Genomic DNA, 21,689 nt, shown 5'->3' with positions numbered 1-21,689 from the left:
TTAGGCATGATTCCCTGTATGACGTCCTCTCTCATTTTTGTGTATCAGCAGGCTTTTTATAGTCAAGGTCATTTCAGAGCAGTCACAGTGAGACTTTCTAGAGGAATTTTTTTTTTAATTTTTTTAATGTTTATTTATTTTTGACAGAGACAGAGCATGAGTGGGGGAGGGATAGAGAGAGAGGGAGACACAGAATCCAAAGCAGGCTCCAGGCTCTGAGCTGTCAGCACAGAGCCCTACGCGGGGCTTGAACTCACAGACCGGGAGATCATGACCCGAGCCAAAGTCAGACGCTCAACTGATCCATCCAGGCGCCCCTCTAGAGGAATTTTTAAGACAAAAGACGGATGGGCTGCATGGTTCCCCAAGACCCCCTGAGGTAGTTTTAACTATGGGAAGCAAGGCTATCTTCCCTTCCCACTTTTCATTACCACATACTTGGATTATTGTTACACTGGACTGTGTGTGTGTGTGTGTGTGTGTGTGTGTGTGTGTGTGTGTGAAGACAGACTATATAAAGTGGTTAGAAACATAAATAGGAAACTACAAGAATTAGAACAGGTCTCTTTTTTTTTCAAGTTAGGAAGTCTTAGCATTTAAAAAATTATCTTTGTTTTAAAATTTTTCTTTTGAGGGGCACCTGGGTGGCTTCGTCGGCTAAGCGTCCGGCTTCAGCTCAGGTCATAATTTCACAGTTTGTGGGTTCAAGCCCAGCGTCAGGCTCTGTGCTGACAGCTCAGAGCCTGGAGCCTGCTTCCGATTCTTTGTCTCCCTCTCTGCCCTTCCTCTGCTTGTGGCTTGTGCTCTCTCTCTCTCTCTCAAAAATGAATACACATTGAAAAAATTTTTTAAAAATTTTATTTTGAGAGAGAGGCTGCTTCAGATCCTCTATCCCCCTTTATCACTGGCCCTCCCCTGCTCACACTCTCTCTCAAAAAGAAACATTAAAAAAATTTTTTTTAATGTTCTTTGATGAGGGGAGCCTGGCTGGCTCAGTCTGTTGAGTGTCCAACTCTTGATTTCAGCTTGTGTCATGATCCCAGGGTCATGGCATTGAGCCCTGTGTTGGTCTCTGTGCTAGGCATGGAACCTGCTTAAGATCCTCTCTCTCTCTCTCTCTCTCTCTCTCTCCCCTTCCCCCCTGCTTGTGAGCTTTCTCTGACAAAAAAAAAAAATAAAATGTTTGAGAAAATCCACTTCCCTAGAAGTACAGTTTCCCTAAGGAAATACAATTCCCTAGAATTAGACATATAATAGCCCTTTAAGAGATTAAAAGCAGACACCAAAAAGAATTTTGCATTAGTAAGAGTAGCTAAAAACAGAAATTATTATTTTGTTTTAATTTTTTTTCTAATGTTTACCTATTTTTGACACTGAGAGAGACAGAGCATGAACGGGGGAGGGGCAGAGAGAGAGGGAGACACAGAATTGGAAGCAGGCTCCAGGCTCTGAGCCATCAGCCCAGAGCCCGACACGGGGCTTGAACTCACGGACCACGAGATGGTGATCTGAGTCGAAGTCGGACGCTTAACCAACTGAGCCACCCAGGCGCCCCTATTTTTTCTTAAATTGAGGTATAATTGACATGTAACATATTCATTCAAGTGTACAACGTAATGATTTAAAAAAATTTTTTTTAATGTTTATTCATTGTTGAGAGACAGGGAAAGACAGAGTGTGAGTAGTGGAGGGACAGAGAGAGAGGGAGACACAGAATCCGAAGCAGGCTCCAGGCTCTGAGCTGTTAGCACAGAGCCTGACTCAGGCTCGAACCCACGCAATGTGAGATCATGACTTGAGCCAAAGTTGGGTGCCCAACTGACTGAGCCACCCAGGTGTCCATACAGTGTAATGATTTGATATTTGTATATATTATGAAATGATCACAGTACATCTAGTTAACATTGGTCACCTTACATAGTTACAAAATTTTGTTTCTTGTTGATCAGAACTTTTAAGATTTTTTCTCTTAGCAACTTTCAAACATGCGATATGCTATTATTTAGCCACCATGCTGTACATTATATTCTGATGATGTATTTTATTTATTTAAATTTTAAGTTTTAAATTTTTATTATTTATTTGTTTATTTTTTAATTGTTTTTTAAAAATTTACGTCCAAATTAGTTAGCATATAGTGCAACAGTGATTTCAGGAGTAGATTCCTTAATGCCCCTTACCCATTTAGCCCACCCCCCTCTTACAACCCCTCCAGTAACCCTCTGTTCTCCATATTTAAGAGTCTCTTCTGTTTTGTCCCTCTCCGTTTTTATATTATTTTTGCTTCCCTTCCCTTATGTTCACTTGTTCTGTGTCTTAAAGCCCTCATATGAGTGAAATCATATGATATTTGTCTTTCTCTGACTAATTTCGCTTTGCATAATACCATCTAGTTCCATCCACATAGTTGAAAATGGCAAGATTTCATTCTTTTTGATGGCTGAGTAATACTCCATTGTGTGTGTGTGTGTGTGTATATATATATGTATACATCTTTATCCATTCATCCATTGATGGACATTTGGGCTCTTTCCATACTTTGGCTATTGTTGATAGTGCTGCTATAAATATTGGGGTGCATGTGTCCCTTCAAAACAGCACACCTGTATCCCTTGGATAAATACCTAGTAGTGCAATTGCTGGGTCGCAGGGTAGTTCTATTTTTAATTTTTTGAGGAACCTCCATACTGTTTTCCAGAGCGGCTGCACCAGTTTGCATTCCCCCCAGCAGTGCAAAAGAGATCCTCTTTCTCTGCATCCTCGCCAATATCTGTTGTTGCCTGAGTTGTTAATGTTGGCCATTCTGACAGGTGTAAGGTGGTATCTCATTGTGGTTTTGATCTGTATTTCCCTGATGATGAGTGATGTTGAGCATTTTTTCATGTGTCGGTTGGCCATCTGGATGTCTTTAGAGAAGTGTCTATTCATGTCTTTTGCCCATTTCTTCTCTGGATTATTTGTTTTTTGGGTGTTGAGTTTGATAAATTCTTTATAGATTTTGGATACCAACCCTTTATCTGATATGTCATTTGCAAATATCTTCTCCTATTCCGTCAGTTTCCTTTGAGTTTTGCTGATTTGTTTCCTTCACTGTGCAGAAGCTTTTTATTTTGATGAGGTCCCAATAGTTCATGTTTGCTTTTGTTTCCCTTGACTCTGGAGACGTATTGAGTAACAAGTCACTGCCACTGAGGTCAAAGAGGTTTTCGCCTGCTTTCTCCTCGAGGATTTTGATGGCTTCCTGTCTTACATTGAGGTCTTTCATGCATTTTGAGTTTATTTTTGTGTATGGTGTAAGAAAGTGGTCCAGGTTCATTTTTCTGCGTGTCGCTGTCCAGTTTTCCCAGCACCACATGCTGAAGAGACTGTCTTTATTTCATTGGATATTCTTTCCTGCTTTGTCAAAGATTAGTTGTCCATACGTTTGTGGGTCCATTTCTGGGTTCTCTATTCTCTTCCATTGATCTGAGTGTCTGTTTTTGTGCCTTGATGACTTATTTATTTTATAATTGAAAGCTTGTACCTTTTGACCCTCTTCACCCATTTTTCCCCACTCCTCCACCCTCTGCCTCTGAAAACCACCAATCTATTGTCTATGTAAAACTTCCCCGCCTCTACCACATAACTCAGATTATAAAATATTTGTCATTCTGTGACCTTTGTCACTTGGTGTAATAATTTCAAGTTTCACCTATATTGTTGTAAATGGTAGGGTTTTTTTTTGTTGAAGTATGGTTGACACACAGTGTTACATTAGTTTCAAGAATACACCATAGTGATTTGACAACTCTGTAAATTATGCATTGCTCACCACAAATGTAGCTACCATCTGTTACCATGAAATGCTATCGCAATATCAGCGACTATATTCCCTGTGATGTACCTTTCAGCCCTGTGATTTACTCATTCCGTAACTGGAGGTCTGTACCTCCCACTTCCCTTCACCCCTTTTTGCTCATCTACCCACACTCCTCCCCTTTGGCAACCACCAGTTTGTCATCTAAATCTCTTTCTCCTTTTTTTTTTTTTTTTTGTTGACTTTGTTTTTTTTTTTTTTAGATTCCACATGTGAGTAAAATCATGGTGTTTGTGTCTCTCTGACTTACTTCATTTAGCATAATCCCATCTAGGTCCATCCATGTTGAGGTAAATGGCAATATCTCATTCTTTTTTTGTGGCTGCTTAATATTCCATTGTGTATATAACCACTTCTTTTTTATCCATTCGTCTATTGACCATCACTTGGATTGTTTCCATAGCTTGGCTATTGTAAATAATGCTGCAATAAACATAGAGGTTCATGTAGTTTTTCAAATTAGTGTTTTAATTTTCCTTGGGTAAATACTCAGTAGTGGAATTACTGCATCATATGGCATTTCTATTTTTAATTTGTTAAGGAGCTTCCATACTATTCCACAGTGGCTATACCAGTTTGTGATCCCACCAACAGTGCATAAGAGGGTTCCCTTTTCTCCATATCCTCACCAACACTTGTTTTTTCTTGTGATTTTGATAGTAGCCATTTCCACAGGTGACACGTGATACCTTATTGTGGTTTTGATTTGTAATTCCTTGATGATTAATTATGATCAGGGGCGCCTGGGTGGCGCAGTCGGTTAAGCATCCGACTTCAGCCAGGTCACGATCTCGCGGTCTGTGGGTTCGAGCCCCGCGTCGGGCTCTGGGCTGACAGCTCAGAGCCTGGAGCCTGTTTTGGATTCTGTGTCTCCCTCTCTCTCTGCCCCTCCCCCGTTCATGCTCTGTCTCTCTCTGTCCCAAAAATAAATAAATGTTGAAAAAAAATTAAAAAAAAAATTATGATCAGACACATTTTTTCATGTTTCTGTTTGTTGTGTGTGTTCTTTAGAAAAACGTCTTTTCAGGTCCTCTGCTCATTTTTAATTGGGTTATTTGAGGGTTTTTGGTGTTGAGTTAAGTTCTTTATATAGTTTGGATTTCGACTCTTTATTAAATATTCATTTGCAAATAACTTCTCCCATTCAGTAGGTTGGTTTTTTTTCTTGTTTTGTTGATGGTTTCCTTCACTGTGCAAATGCTTTTTATTTTGCTGTAGTCACAGTCATTTGTTTTGCTTTTGTTTCCCTTGCCTGGTGAGGCATATCTAAAAAATGTTGCTAAGATCAATGTCAAAAAGATTATTATGTTTTCTTCTAGGAGTTTTATCATTTCAGATATCACATTTATTTCTCTAGTCCATTTTGAGTTTATTTTTGCATATGGTATTAGAAAGTGGTCCAGTTTCTTTCTTTTGCATGCAGCTAATTTTCCCAACACCATTTGTTGAAGAGACTGTCTTTTTCCCATTGTACATTCTTGCCTCCTTTGTCATAGATGAAGTAACCATGTAAGTGTGGGTTTATTTCTAGGTTCTCTATTCTGTTCCATTGACCTGTGTGTCTGTTTTTTGTGCCAGTGCCATACTGTTTTGATTTTTAGAGTATTGTAACAATCTTGAAATTTGGGACTGTGTTACCACCAGCTTTGTTGTTTCTCAAGATTGCTTTGGCTCTTTAGGTTCTTTTGTGGTTCCATACAAATTTTGGGTTTGTTGTAGTTCTGTGAAAAATGCTGTTAGTATTTTGATAGGTATTGCATTGAATCTGTACATTGCTTTAGGTACTACTGACTTTTTAACAGTAGTAAATCTTCCAATCCATGAGCATGGATTGACTTTCCATTAGTTTGTGTTATCTTTCATTTCTTTCATTCATGTTTTATAATTTTCACTGTACAAGTCTTTGAACTGCTTGGTTAAGCTTATTCCTAGGTATTATATTCTTGTTGGTACAATTGTAAATGTAATTGTTTTCTTAATTTCTCTTTCTGCTGCATCACTGTTCGTGTACAGACACTCAGCAGCTTTCTGTCTATTGATTTTCTATTCTGCAACTTTACTGAATTCATTTATTGTCCCTGATAGTTTTTTGGTGGAGTTTTTAGGGTTTTCTATGTATAGTATCAGGTCATCGACAGTAGTGACTATTTTACTTCCTCCTTACCAGTTTAGATGCCTTTTGTTTCTTTATCGTGTCTAGTTACTGTGGCTAGGACTTCCAATACTATGTTGAATAAAAGTGGTGAGAGTGAACATCCTTGTCTTGTTACTGACTGTAAGGGGAAAAGTTCCCAGTTTTTCACCATTAAGTATGTTAGCTGTGGGTTTTCCATATGTGGCTTTTATTATGTTGTGATGTATTTCCTCAAAACCCACTTCGTTGAGAGGTTTTTATCGTGAATGATGTCAGATTCTTCTTGACATTCTTGAGAGAGAGAGAGAGAGACAGAGGGAGAGAGAGACTGAAAAAGAATCTGAAGCAGGTTCCAGGATTTGAGCTGTCTGCACAGAGCCTGACACGGGGTTTGAACCCATGAACAGTGAGATCATGACCTGAGGTGAAGTCACACGCTCAACCGACTGAGCCACCCAGGCACCCCTGATGTCAGATATTTTTAAAGTTTATTTATTTTGAGAGATAGAGCATGAGCATGGGAGGGGCAGAGAGAGAGGGAGAGAGAGAGAATCACAAGAAGGTTCTGTGCTGACAGCGTGGAGCCTGACACAGGGCTCAATCTCACAAACCATGAGATCATGACCTGAGCTGAAATCAATGAATACACCCCATGAATGATGTCAGATTTCGTCAAATGCTTTTTCTGCATCTATTAAGATGACCATGTGATTTCTATCCATTTTGTTAATGTGGCATGTTGTATTGATTGATTTGTTGAATTGAACTGTCCTTGCATCTCCAGAATAAATCCCATTTGATTGTGGCAAATGATACTTTTAATGTATTGTTTTCTGCAGTTTGCTAATATTTTGTTGGGGATTTTTACATCCATGTTCATCAGGGCTTTTGGCTTGTAGTTTTCCTTTTTTTTTTTTTTTTTTTTTTTTTTTTTTTTTTTTTTTCCATAGTGTCTCTGTCTGGCTTCAGCCTGAGGATAATGCTGGACTCATATAGTGTATTTGGAAGCTTTCCTTCATCTTCTATGTTTTTGAATAGTTTGAGAAGAATAGGTGTTAACTCTACTTTAAATGTTTGGTAGAATTGACATGTGGATCCATCTGGTCCTGGACTTTTGTTTGTTGGGACTTTTTTGATTATGGTTACAATTTCATTACTAGAAATTGTTCTGTTCAGTTTTAATATTTCTTCCATATTCAGTTTTGAAAGAAATTTATCCATTTATTTTAGTTTGTTGTCATAATTTTTCATAGTACACTCATAACTTTTTTGTATTTCTTTGGTGTTGGTTATTACTTCTCTTTTATCTGATTTTATGTATTTGGGTCCTCTCATTTTTTCTTGATAGTCTGGCTAAAGGTTTATCAATTTTGTTTATTTTTTCAAAGAGCCAGTCTTGGTTTCATTGATATTTTCTATTGTTTTTTTTTTTCTTTTTTTTTTAGTCTTTATGTCATTTATTTCTTTTCTAATCTTTATTGTTTCCTCTTTTTTCTGATTTGGGCTTTTTGTTGTTGTTGTTCTTTTTCTAGTTCCTTTATGTGTGAGGTTAGATTGTTTGAGATTTTTCTTTTTTCTTGAGTAAGGCCTCTATTGCTATAAATTTCCCTCTTAGAGCTGCTTTTGCTGTGTCCCAAAGATTTTGGACAGTTATGTTTTCCTTTCTGTCCATGTATTTTATCTCCTCTTTAATTTCTTTATTGGCCCATTGGTTGTTTAACAGAATATTATTTAGCCTGCATGTGTTTATGGGTTTTTTTTCCCCAGCTTCCAATTTTTCTTGTAATTGATTCCTACTTTCATGATGTTGAATTCAGAAAAGATTCCTGATACGGTTTCACTGTTAATAAAGGTACTGAGACTTGTTTTGTGGTCTAACATGTGATCTATCCTGGAGAATGTTCTATATGCACTTGCAAAGAATGTGTATTCTGTTGTGTCAGGATGGATGTTACGTATTTATCTGTTAAGTTTATCTGGTATAATGTGTTGTTCACAGACACCGTTTCCTTTCTGATTTTCTGCCTGGATGATCTATCCATTGATGTAAGTAGGGTGTTAAAGTCCCTGACTATTACTGTGTTACTGTAAATGTCTCCCTTTATGTCTTTTGTTATTAGCTTTATGTATATAGGTGTTCCAATGTTGGGTCCATAGATATTTACAATTCTTATATCTTCTTGTTAAAATGATCCCTTTATATTTATGTAATGCCCTTCTTTGTCTTTTGATAGAGTGGGTTTTTTAAAAATGTGAAGCCTGATGGAGTGGGTCTCCATCTCATGAACTATGAGATCATGACCTGAGCTGATACCAGGAGTGGGACCTTTAACTGACTGAGCCACCCAGGCACTCTGATACAATGTTAGTTTAAAATCTATCTTGTCTGATGTAAGTTTTGCTACCCACCCTCACTTTTTTTTTTTTTTTTTTTGCTTCCATTTGTATGGAATATCTTTCATCCCTTTACTTTCAGCTTGTCTGTCTGTGTCTTTAGGTCTGAAATGAATTTCTTGTAGGCAGCATATAGATGGGTCTTGTTTTTTGGTTTGTTTTTTTAATCCATTTCATTGCCCTAGGCCTTTTGATTGGAGCATTTAGGCCATTTACATTTAAAGTAATTATTGATAGGTATATTGCCATTTTGATAATTGTTTTCTGGTTACTTTTGTAGTTCTTATATATTCTTTTCTTCTCTTGCTCTCTTTTCTTGTGAGCGATGACTTTCTCTAGTGTTATACTTGGCTTTCTTTCTCTTATTCTTTTGTGTATGTATTATAGGTCTTTGGTTTATGTTTACCCTGAAATTTATATATAACATCCTAAGTTTATAGCAGTCCATATTTAGTTGATGCTCACTTAAATTCAACCCCATTGTAAAAGAACTTCATTTTTATTTCCCTCCCATGTTTTATGTATGTGTATCATATTTTACATGTTTTCATTTTGTGAGTCCCTTTAAGGAATTTTTTAGATATAATTGATTTTACTGTTTTTGTCTTTTAACAGTCATACCAGCTTTATTAGTGATTGCTCTAGTACCTTTATTAGGTGTTTTTTTTTTAATTTTTTTTTTAAAGTTTATTTTATTTTTGAGACAGAGAGAGACAGAGCATGAACGGGGGAGGGGCAGAGAGAGAGGGAGACACAGAATCAGAAGCAGGCTCCAGGCTCTGAGCCATCAGCCCAGAGCCCGACGCGGGGCTCGAACTCACCAACCGTGAGATCGTGACCTGGGCTGAAGTCGGACGCTTAACCGACTGAACCACCCAGGCGCCCCAACCTTTATTAGGTGTTTACGTTGGCTTTTACCTATGACATTTTTTCCTTTCATAATTTTCTCCCAAATATGGCCTTTTCCACCTAAATACATTCCTTTAACTTTATTTTAAGGCCATTTTAGTGGTGATGAGCTTTAACTGCTATTTTCTGGGAAACTCAATTGTTGAGGGTGATAATCTTGCAGGGTAGAGAATTCTTGGTTGTAGCATTTTTCCTTTTAGCACTCTGAATATATCATGTCACTCTCTTCTCATTCTCAGAGTTTTTTTTGCAATCATCACCTGATAGCCTTATGGGGTTTCCCTTGTACAGATCTAGTTGCTTCTCACTTTCTGCTTTTATAATTCTCTTTTTATCCTTGATCTTTGACATTTTAATTATTATGTGTTGTGGTGTGAATGTCTTCGAGTTCATCTTGTTTGGAACTCTATGTGCCTCCTGGACCTGAATGACTGTTTTACTTCCTCTGGTTAGGGAAGTTTTTAGCTATGATTTCTCCAAATAAGTGTTCTGCCCCCCTTCTTTTCTCTCTCTTCTCATTGTGGGATCCCTATAGTGCAAATGTTTGTTCACTTGATATTATCAAAGATATACTGTACCTGTCCTCATTTTTGAAAAATTCTTTTTCCCTTGTGCTTTTCAGCTTGGGTACTTTCCATTACCCTGTCTTCCCTTTGCTGTTTTTGTTTTCTTTAAATCTTTATTTACTTTTGAGAGAGTGAGAGAGAGACAGAGTGAGAGCAGGGGAGGAATAGAGAGAGAGGGAGACACAGAATCGAAGCAGACTCCAGGCTCTGAGCTGTGAGCACAGAGCCTGACGTGGGTCTCGAACCCATGAACCGTGAGATCATGACCTGAGCTGAAGTCAGACGCTCAACCGACTGAGCCACCCAGGTGCCCCAATTTGCTGATCTTTTTTTCTGTATCCTCTAACCTACTGTTGATTCCCTCTGGTATATTTTCATTTTGGTTATTGTATTCTTCAGTTCTGATTGGTGCTTTTTTGTGTTTTCTGTTTGTTGCAGCTCTCACTGAATTCATCCACTCTCCTCTCCAGTCTGGTGAGTTTTTTTATTACCATTACTTTGAACTCTTTATCATGCAGATTGGTTTTTTTTTCTGAGGTTTTGTCTTATTCTTTCATTTGGAGCACATTCCTCTCTGTCTTCATTTTGTTTGACTTTGTTTCTGTGGATTAGGTTGAACAGCTACTTCCCTAAGCTTGAAGTAATGACCTTGTGTACGGTCATCCCATGTAGAAACTGTGTGTGCCCACTAACTTCACTGTGATTAGTGTCGGCTGGGAGTTCTGGGACACTTTGTACTAGGGTTGCCTTGATGGCATGATATGAGCTGAAGTGGGTGCAAACTGTGGGGTCCTGCAGCTGTCTGCTTTGAGGGCACCCTGGGAGGCTGGCTGAAGTTGCACTCAGTACAAGCCAGGGTGTCCTGGGGTGCTCCATGCCCCCCGCGAGTTGTCTGGAGCCAAAGTAGGGTGGGTCTGGAGTGTTCTGGCATTCTTTGTGCCTGTCTCACCTCAGTGAGATGGCTGGAGCTGTGGTGAGCACTGATCAGGAGGGTACCCTGCTGGGGCCGCCTTGGTGGAATGCTGGGGCTGGTGTGAGTTAGGAGCCAGGGGCTCAGTGAGGCAGCAGGCTGACTAGGGTGCCCATACTCTGCTCTTATGCACGCTATCAAGGTGGAGAAGAAACCTAAATGGTGGTGCTCACCAGCCCTTCCCACCCAAAGAGCAGTCCAGCAGCTTCCCTGCTGTTTGGCAGGACTCTAGGGTGGGATCATTTATAGTTGCTTTTATAAACTATGACTTTTTTTTTCTATGCCCCAGGGCAGATGAATCTATTCGGGTTCCCTCAGCACAATCCCTCCCCACTGCACTTTGCATCAAGAGCGGGTTCCCTTTGTAACTATGTCTCCATCCCTTTTGCCATCTTCTGTGTAGGTTCTTCATCTTTTGGGGTGTGGAAGCTGTTCAGTCAGCCCTTTGTTCTTTAGGTGAAGTTGGTCTATAAATTTGTGTAGACTTGGTGCGTCCATGGTGGAGGTGAGTTCAGGGTGTTCCCATATTACTCTCTTGGATTGGAACTACCAAGAGTTCATTCTTATTTTATGGGATAATGTACATATTTTATAGAATAATATATTCCGTTGTATATACCCACTACATTTTCTTTATTCATTCATCCTTCAATATGCACTTAGGTTGTTTCCATATCTTGTTTATTATAAATAGTGCTGCAATATCATTTTGAGTCCATGTTTTTTTGGAGTGTTTCTTTGGGTAAATATGCAGAAATGGAATTGCTGGATCCTATGATAGCTCTGTTTTTAATTTTTTTTACGTTTATTTATTTGAGAGAGAGAGAATGAGTGGGGGAAAGGCAGAGAGAGAGAGAATCCCAAGCAGCACAGAGCTTGATGTGGGGCTCGAACTCAAAACTGTGAGATCATGACCTGAGCCAAAATCAAGAGTCAGACCCCAGTTGCACCTATTTTTAAGTTTTTGAGGAACCTCCATATGTTTGCTACAGTAGTTGCACCGATTTACATTCCCACCACCAGTGTAAGAGGGAGCCAGTGTTTGCTATTTCTTGTCCTTTTGGTAATAGCCATTCTAATATGTGGAGGTGATACCTCATTGTGATATTGATGTGCATTTACCTAATGATTAATGATGTTGTGGATCTTTTCATGTGCCTCTTGGCCATCTGTATGTCTTTGGAAAAATGTGTTTAGTTCTTCTGCCCATTTTTTTTAAAGTTGATTTATTTTGAGAGAGTGCACGATTGTGCACCAGCAGGGGAGGGGCAGAGAGAGAAATGGAGAGAGAGAATCCCAAGCAGGCTCCACACTGTCAGGGCAGAGCCCAGTTTGGGGCTTGATCTTACAAACCTCAAGATCATGACCTCAGCCGAAATTAAGAGTTGGACACTTAACTGAGCCACCCAGGGGCTTTTTTCTTTTTTTAACTTTTTTCTTTTTTTTTTTTTTCATTCTAGAAAGGTAATGCTAAGGTTTTAAAGGGTGAGGAATATGGTAGACATTTGCTGTTATCTTGGCCACTTAACATCTGAAACCCCTTCCTAATTCAGAATTCCCCACTTTAGTATCTCGTGGGTAGAGGCTGAAAAATCCCAGATACTTGCTTTCCATTGCTTCTTTAGAGTTAATGTGCAGACATATGACTTGGGTATCATCATTCAGATGATCATACCAGACTTAGACTTAGGAGCTACTAACAAAAAATAAAACAAGTAACAGCATACCCAAAGCAAAAATAGCAACTAAATTTAGACATGATGAGGTGCTTTCTCTCTGGAAAACTCAATGTAGTGGTTGTTGGAAAAACCACTAAAAAAAGTTGCTCCTGGTACAGAGCTAGGGGCATGGTTATTGGGTGAGGTGGGTGGAATGATAAGATCTGATTCCCTACTGAGAGCCACTTCCTGTTTTTAATCAACTTATCTGATTAAAAAGAGGCAGTAACTGCTCATTGTACAAACTTGAGAGAATATAGAAAAGGTCACTGTGCGTGTGCTTCTATATATACATATGTAGGTGTATACACATATATACGTAGGAAATGTTTGAGTTTCTTCATAAAATTGGGATCATACCATAGTTTTGTGCTTCCCTTTTTAATGGAATTTCTATGCCATTCTTTGACAATACAACTCTAAATAGCTATATCATTTAAATATTCTGTTATTGAATGGAATCTCTAATATTTTGCTGTCATGATGCTTCAAAGAATGTTCTGATATCTAAATCTCAGACTAGCTCTCTGCTTATTGCTTCACGAGACATTTAGAGAGCAGATTACTAATTCCTGTATTTGTAACCTTTTTTATTTTTTTGATAAGTATACTCTTTTCTTCAAAACTTTTTTTTTTTTTTTTTTTTTTTTTTTTGGAGAGAGGGAGAGAGCATGCGAGAGTGTGCACAAGCAGGGGAGGGGCAGAGAGAGAGGGAGACACAGAATTTGAGGCAGGCTCTAGGCTCTGAGCTTGTCAGCACAGAGCCTGTTGCAGGGCTCAAACCTGTGAACCATGAGATCATTACCAGAGCTGAAGTTGGACGCTTAACTGACTGAGCCATGCAGGTGCCCCAGGAGGTGTACTCTTTAATCATTATCACCTATTTCACCCCTCCCCCCCCCCCCCCCCCCCCCCCATCTTCCCCCTGGTAACAATCAGTTTGTTCTCTGTAGTTAAGAGTCTGTTTCTTAGTTTGTCTCTTTTTTTTATCCCCCTTTGTTCTTTCATCTTTCAACATGAGTGAAATCATATGGTATTTGTCTTTTTTTTTTAACATGAAATTTATTGTCCACTTGGTTTCCATACAACACCCAGTGCTCATCCCTACAGGTGCCCTCCTCAATGCCCATCCCCCACCCTCCCCTCCTTCCACCCCCCATCAACCCTCAGTTTATTCTCAGTTTTTAAGAGTCTCTTATGGTTTGGCTCCCTCCCTAAGTTTTTTTTTCCTTCCCCTCCCCCATGGTCTTCTGTTAGGTTTCTCAGAATCCACATAAGAGTGAAAACATGTGGTATCTGTCTTTCTCTGTATGGCCTATTTCACTTAGCATAACAGTCTCCAGTTCCATCCATGTTGCTATAAAAGGCCATATTTTATTCTTTCTCATTGCCAAGTAGTATTCCATTGTGTATATAAACCACATCTTCTTTATCCATTCATCAGTTGATGGACATTTAGGCTTTTTCCACAATTTGGCTATTGTTGAGAGTGCTGCTATAAACATTGGGGTACAAGGGCCCCTATGCATCAGCACTCCTGTATCCCTTGGGTAAATTCCTAGCAGTGCTATTGCTGGGTCATAGGGTAGATCTGTTTTTAATTTTTTCAGGAACCTCCACACTGTTTTTCAGAGTGGCTGCACCAGTTTGCATTCCCACCAACAGTGCAAGAGGGTTCCCGTTTCTCCACATCCTCTCCAGCATCTATAGTCTCCTGATTTGTTCATTTTAGCCACTCTGACTGGTGTGAGGTGGTATCTCAGTGTGGTTTTGATTTGTGTTTTCTGGATGAGGAGCGACGTTGAGCATCTTTTCATGTGCCTGTTGGCCATCTGGATGTCTTTAGAGAAGTGTCTATTCATGTTTTCTGCCCATTTCTTCACTGGATTATTTGTTTTTTGGGTGTGGAGTTTGGTGAGTTCTTTATATCTGACCTATTTCAGTCAGATTATACTCTGTAGCTCCACCCATGTCTTTGCAAATGACAAGATTTCATTTTATGACTAAATAATATTCTATTGTGTATATATACCATCCATCCATCTATCAATGGACACTTGGGCTGCTTCCATAATTTGGCTATTGTAAATAATGCTGCTATAAACAGGGGTGCGTGTATTCCTTTGAATTAGTGTTTCTGTATTTTGAGAGAGAATACCTAGTAGTGTGATTCCTAGATGGTAGGCTAGTTGTATTTTTAACTTAAGGAACATCTTAACGTTTTCCAGAGTGGCTGCATCAGTTTGCATTCCCATCAACAGTGCACAAGGGTTCCTCTTTCTCCCCATCCTTGCCAACATTTGTTTCCTATGTGTTTGATTTTAGCCATTCTGACAGATGTGAGGTGTTTTCTAAAGAACTTTTTAAAGTTTCTTTTTGAGAGACAGAGAGAGAGACAGAGAGAGAGAGAGAGAGAGAGAGAATGAGCAGGGGAGGGGCAGAGAGGGAGAGAGAGAATCCCAAGCTGACAGCACAGAGCTCCATGCGCAGCTCGAGCCGTGACATCATGACTTGAGTCGAAATCAAGAGTCGAACATGGTTAATGGACTGAGCCACCCAGGTGCCCTGTGAGGTATTTTCTTATTGTGGTTTTGATCTGCTTTTCCCTGGTGAGTCATGTTGAGCATCTTTTCATGTGTCTGTTGGCCACCTGTAGGTCTTCTCTGGAGAAACACCTGTTCATGTCTTCTGCCCATTTTTCAACTGGATTATTAGTTTTTTGGGTGTTGAGTTGTAGCAGTTCTGTATATATTTTGGATACGCTTTATCACTTATGCCATTTGCAAATATCTTTTCCCATTCAATAGGTTGCTTTTTTAGTTTTGATGGTTTGCTTCATTGTGAAACTTGAACCTCTTAAGGGCTTTTCATACCCGTAAAATTTCTCTGTATAGGTGGCTTACTCATTCTTGAATCCCTAGTGGGTTTTCATTATAAGCTATTTTTTTTTTAAGATTTTATTTTTGTGTAATCTCTACACCCAATGTGGGGCTCAAAGCCACAACCCTCAGATCCAGAGTCACATGCTTTACCCACTGAGCCGGCCAGGCACCCCTTGACTATAAACTATGGACCTAGAACTTTTATATGACTGGAATGTCAGACATGAAAACACTGCTGAAAATAACGAATATGGTACTTGGTCTGAGACTGTACTACTTGCGTGACACTGTGATGTGCTGTAGAAACAATCATCACATTGAATCCTCACAGTGACCCACGTTTTGTTGGTAGTTTTGGTCACATAAATAAAATGGGGGGAAATGGCCAAAAAACTTAAGGTCACACAACTCATAAAACGTGGACCCAGACATCAGGCATTATTTTCCTGATTTCATCTTCTTCCCCCTGTATAATTGCAACCCCAGAATTTAAATCCTTTTTGAGTTGTGGACTGAATGCTTGGGAGGCACGAAGTACCAGTGAGTTGGAAGCAGTAAAGAAGAAGGGAGAAGCAGTTCAAAAAAAAAAAAAAAAGCATATTGTCTTATGCTTATGTTATGCTTATGCTTATGTTACAAGAGTTTACGAACTGACAGAACACAGTGTTATTAGCAGGGCAGTTTAACCAACGAGTTTTTATTAAAAGCCGGGGTGCACCAGGCACAATTGTACAGGAGGCTAACAAATCCAAATGTTGTAACTAATTCATTTATTAGCTTGTCTGATCAAACAAAATACATTTCATAGAAATGATTATAAAACGCATTGCCGATAGAAACAGAGTATCATTTATATTACAGAACTTATGGTACCTAAATAATTATTAATAAAAACCAGCCAACTCATATGGGAAACAGAAGTTAGTAAACCACCAGTTACTTCTTTATTTTCGTCAGCAAGAGGGAGAAGCATGCACTTGTCATGCTCCAATGGGCTTCAGCGTTCACTATGGACATCCTGTTTCAAAAGTAACATAGTTCACCTGTCCATTTAAAAGTTCAGTGTTTTTCATCCAGTATCAAAGCACTATGGTACTTTTTGGTTTAAAGATTAGTTTTGGTTGCAGAGTAAGCTTAATTTAGTACTTGAGTCGCATGTGTCACAGTTTCTGGATCTGGGGTGGGTGCTGACCGGTCCAGTTAAGTGTTAGTTGAACAAAACACAACACACGTGGGATAGTTTAATCTGCTCTGTGATATTCTTGTCAGTACTCGATTGAGAAGATATACAGGTGATTTAAAGCAGAACAGAACAGCAGGAGGGGGGAAAAGAAAAACATGTTGGTGTTGCTTGAGGCGAGTCTGTCTGTTAGAGCTATTTCTTGCTGTTTTGGAGAGTTCTGGCTAATTCTTGTAAGGATCGTATCAAGTTTATTGGCACGTGATCTATTCCTTACTTTGAAGGTTGGTTCAGAGGGGTGTACAGGAGAGAAAAGGGGCAGGGAAAGGACCGAAAAGGCATGGAGTGGAGTGTGTTTGCTGACAGTCAAGTTAACTGTGGAACCACAATCATCCGAGAGGGTGTCCACCAAGGCCCTTCCTGAGACCTCCAGAGATGGGTCTGTTTTCTTGAGGAAGCAGCACTGAAAACTTCCTCAGACAGGGTCCATGTTTATTGCACAGGAACCAAAATTATTTCTCTTCCCCCCTTTCCTGAGCTGGAGACCTCCAAGTGCACACATGGCTAGGGATGCCCATCAGCTCGCTCCTCTGGCCAGCAGGGAGCGCTCCACCACAACGACTGGGGGAACGAACACTTTCTTCAAAGGGAAGCACGAGGTATCATGTTGGCCCGAACAATGTGGTCCTTCAGTCACCATTCTCAAGCAGCTTCTGTAGGTTGTTTTGTATCTTAAAATAGTAAGAGAGAAGTTCCTGTTATTAAAGAGAATGGAGGGGCGCCTGGGTGGCTCAGTTGGGTAAGCATCTGACTTCGGCTCAGGTCATGATCTCACGGTTCTTGGGTTCAGGCCCCAAGTCGGGCTCTGTGCTGACAGCTCAGGGCCTGGAGCCTGCTTCAGACTCTGTGTCTCCCTCTCTCTCTCTGCCCCTCCCCCGCTCATTCTCTGTCTCTCTTTCAAAAATAAACATAAAATAAAACCCAGAATGGAATATATCAAGGGCCTATCTGCCATGGCGTACATCATTCTGAGAGGAATCGATTCTACCTGGAATAAAAAGCTACCCATGGGTTCAATTTAAATCAGGCAAATGCTTTTAAGTGGAATAAAACTCTGTTGATAATCCACTTTAAAGTGAAAAAAAAGTGCTAAAAAAAGAAAGAATGGCACTGCAATAAAATGTCAGGAAAGACCAAGACAAGTCTGATGGAAGAAAAAGAACAAAAGCACAGGACACACCAAGTGTGACCTAAATGCAGAGAGTGGGAAACTGATCCTTAAAGAGCCTGTGTATCATGTGGTGTCTGATTCAAATCATCAATGTTTAATACTCCTACCAGATATTATACATTTCCCAGATGACTGAATGCCACAGATGAAGGGTCCATGACATGTCTTTGGATCTCGAGACTACAGTTCAGTGTTGGGCATTAAAAATGTGCTTGGTAGAGGTCTACTGAGTAAGCGAACTTGGAAGATTTCTGAGCAAGGAATTCTCAACGAGCAACAGTGTGATGGCAGTGGGGAACCCCATGGGACAAAAGAAAGAGGATATGTGTATGTTTTTGTGGAACAGTCTGCAACGTCCTGTAGGCAAAGAGGGAAGGATGTAGAATGCATGTGCCCCGAACTTCATGTGTGCTCACCTTAACCACACAGAGAAAATTTCACGTATGATGTGGAGACACCACGAAACAAGACCAGCTACACAGACAGGAAGTAGCAGAGGATGGATAAGAACACGGGTCTGTCTCTTCACTGCTCCATCACTAATGCCATTGGCAGCACTAAGAAGGTACGTATTGGTGCACCTGTGTGGCTCTGTCGGTTAAGGATCCAACTCTGGCTCCGGTCATGATCTCACAGTTCACGAGTTCGAGCCCCACATCGGGCTCTGTGCTGACAGCTCAGAGCTGGAGCCTGCTTCGGATTCTGTGTCTCCCCATCTCTCTCTGCCCTCCCTTTCTCGTGCTCAGTCTCTCTCTTGCTCTCTCAAAAATAAATATTAAAAAAAATATATTTATTTCATTACCGATGAAAGGCATTGCCTTCATTCTCTCATTCCTACTCCCTATCTTTCCTACCTACCCCGCAGGACCCAAGATAAACAGAAAAGCAAGAGTGGGAAGGTAGAAAAAGAAATGAAACAAAGGAATTACGACCAAAATATATAAAACACACCTACAAAGAAACTCAAACCAGGGGGATAGCTGCTATTTCACCGCCAGGCTGTGCTGCATCGCTCTAGCGGAAGCCATGCATGAGGCATGGCCACTGGTCTGCCTGTTGTGGACAGGCTCTCCTGTTTCTGTGTCCCTTCTTACAGCATGTGGTGCCCTAGCCAGGCCTGGCACAAGAAGGGGGCAGTGGGATTTGGTGTGCGCTTCTGGTCCAAGAATACCACTGTATGCCAGAGTGAACAAACCAGAGAATTCACATCATCCCATCCTCTAGGTCAGCATGGAAGCCAAACACTTGTAAGCATTTCATCACAAAACCAGAAAACTACCTCCACTTCTCAGCAACTAATGTTTTATTGATTTACTCTCGAAAGTTAATTTATTTTGAGAGAGGGAGAGCAGGGGACGGGCAGAGAGAGAGAGAGAGGGAAACAGAGAATCCCAAGTAGGCTCTGCACTGTCAGCGCACAGCCTGACATGGGGCTTGAACCCACGAACCATGAGATCATGACCTGAGCCAAAACCAAGGGTCGGACCCTTAACGGGTTGAGCCACCCAGGCACCCCTAGGATGAAATATTTCTAGGGAGGAAAAGCAAAAGATAGACCAACAGGGAAAATGAGATTGAGACCTAGGTCTTTGTGGAAATAAAAAATACTCTTTCACATTTACCGTGCAGTCCCCTGGCTGGGTTTGGCCATTTAGGCTGCTTGCTGCACCCCGGAAGTGTTTTAAGCGTGTCGCCCCTGCTCTGTGGCCATCAACAGTCACCACCGCTACCACCCCAACACAGGAAATAAATGAGTCACCTTTTCTAATTTCATTATGTTAGCTGTAAGCTCTTGGCAGAGGACCTCCACGTTTAATTGGACTTGTGACCCCAGGCCGGATGGTGCTGTCTGTCTGTAAGAACAAAAAGAAAAACGCTGTGGGCAGGCGGGGGTGGCAAGGGAAGAAGTGGAGTGAACACAAATTTATTTGAACAGAAAATCAGGTTACAGTAGTAGACAGTGAGCCTTTAACTTGTGAAGATTACTGCAGGGCCTTTCTGATGTTAAGTCCAGACTGGGTGTTGAGGGGACTCTATCTTAAAAGCTCAGCTGGAAGTCTCTTAAGCTGTTTTTGTTGAGGTGGCTGTGTTGTGCCTTGGCTTCCAGACAAAAATCAGGCAATTCTGCTCAAGCACATGGCTTCTAAGACCTCTTTTGTTAACCTCTAATGTCCTCTCCATCCCCACTACTGCAGAAATTTCCAAGAATTACTGCTCTCCTCAGTCACAGGCATTTTTTTTTTTTTTTTTTTTTACAGGAGGAGGAGCCATTTACACTAGAACTTGCAGAATGTTTAGGAATGTCCTTAATCAAATTGATTGCTTTTGAAGTGTGAGACTTTAGCAATTCTGTTTTTGAGACTTGCCGTGCCAATGTAACCGCTGTGGTCTTGTAACAGATGGAGTCAGTGTTTACCATTTGAACTGTTTATGGCGTGGGCTCTACTCTTCCCCAGGGTCCGCTGGGGTCATCTACCAGCTAAAACTGTAGGAAATTAAGAGATATGTACATTATCCTGGAGATGTATGTACATTATGCTCTGAAGGCGTTTATTGGATTTTTACATTAAGGTTTAGAACAGGGGTCTAGAACTTATCCGTGTTTCTTGATTGTAATTTATTTTTAGATATTAAGTTTTTAGATGGCAATGATGGGTCTATTTTACACAGGATCAGTTTTTCACATGGTAAATTTCAGATGGTGATTTACTTGGTAAATTATGATCATGTAAATATTAACAGAGCCATCAGATGTTTTTGTGTTTACTAGTACTAAAACAGTTTTTTCTTTACCCTTGATCCCTACCATCAAAATCTTACATCTCAAAAAAGGAGGCTGAATGGGAATGTTTCAGTGTTTAGATGAGGGAACTGCGATCCAGAAGACTGACCCATCAACATGAAATTCTGAGTGTACAGGCTATTAATATACTAGTGAAGCTGGTAAAAGGAATGGATTCTGGTACAACTAAAGAATCCAAGTACAAACAGGGATTTAGCTATCGGGCAGCGTGGCTGGAGCACCTTGGAGTAAGAAAGATCCGGGGGAAGCTCAGGTCCTGTAAAAGTACTTTATGAACAAATTTTTCCCATCATGGGTATTCCTGGTCTCATGTCATAAATAATCATTGTGATTTTTCCTGTAAGTGATTATTTTTCAGATTGTACTTCTTCCTGAGTTGATTATTTAAATAGTGGAATGAAATATTCCATTTGCCCTTGTTAGTGGCATTTCCCCCTCATCATCACCAAGTTAGTGAAATGATAATAGGACATGAGGTAACACTTTCCTAAAAAAACAAACAAAAAAACAACCTTGTATATGATAGTGAACTAGGAAGTAACACTAGATTTTTGCAGACTAAGTATGTTAACAATTTGAGTAAGGGTATGCACTATTTCAGACTATTTAGGTTCTGCATTACTTGTTTAAATATATATATATATATATATGTATATATATGTGTGTATATATATGTATATATATGTGTATATATATGTGTGTGTGTGTATATATATATATATATATATATACACACATATATATATATATTATTCTTTAGGTTCTGCATTACCTGTTTAAATATATATATAACCAGTAATGCAGAACCTAAAGAATATATATATATACATATATATAATATATATATACACATATATATAATATATATATGTGTGTATATATATATATACACACAAACCGTTAACAATTTGAGTAAGGGTATGCACTATTTCAGACTATTCTTTAGGTTCTGCATTACTGGTTTAAATATATATATATATGTATATATATATATGTGTATATATATATGTATATATATGTGTGTGTATATATATATAATATACACA

At 39.7% G+C, this 21,689-nt stretch overlaps 1 protein-coding gene across 1 annotated transcript in view; it reads right to left on the bottom strand.

Annotated features, from left to right (window-relative positions):
- Positions 1-16,098: 16,098 nt before the first annotated feature.
- GRAMD2B (GRAM domain containing 2B) overlaps positions 16,099-21,689 on the bottom strand; it is a 112,730-nt gene continuing 107,139 nt past the window's right edge. The window contains exons 11-12 of the mRNA XM_040444724.1: positions 19,600-19,693; positions 16,099-17,340 (exon numbers count right to left, since the gene is read on the bottom strand). Coding sequence (XP_040300658.1) covers positions 17,299-17,340; positions 19,600-19,693 — 136 coding nt within the window. The 3' untranslated portion in view covers positions 16,099-17,298. The remainder of the gene's footprint in view (positions 17,341-19,599; positions 19,694-21,689) is intronic.

Source organism: Herpailurus yagouaroundi, unplaced genomic scaffold, assembly GCF_014898765.1.
Source record: "Herpailurus yagouaroundi ecotype Mexico unplaced genomic scaffold, PumYag 192, whole genome shotgun sequence".
Lineage (NCBI taxonomy): Eukaryota > Metazoa > Chordata > Mammalia > Carnivora > Felidae > Herpailurus > Herpailurus yagouaroundi.
The sequence above is the reverse complement of the archived record's forward strand: the minus strand, read 5'-3'. Positions and strand labels throughout refer to the sequence as shown.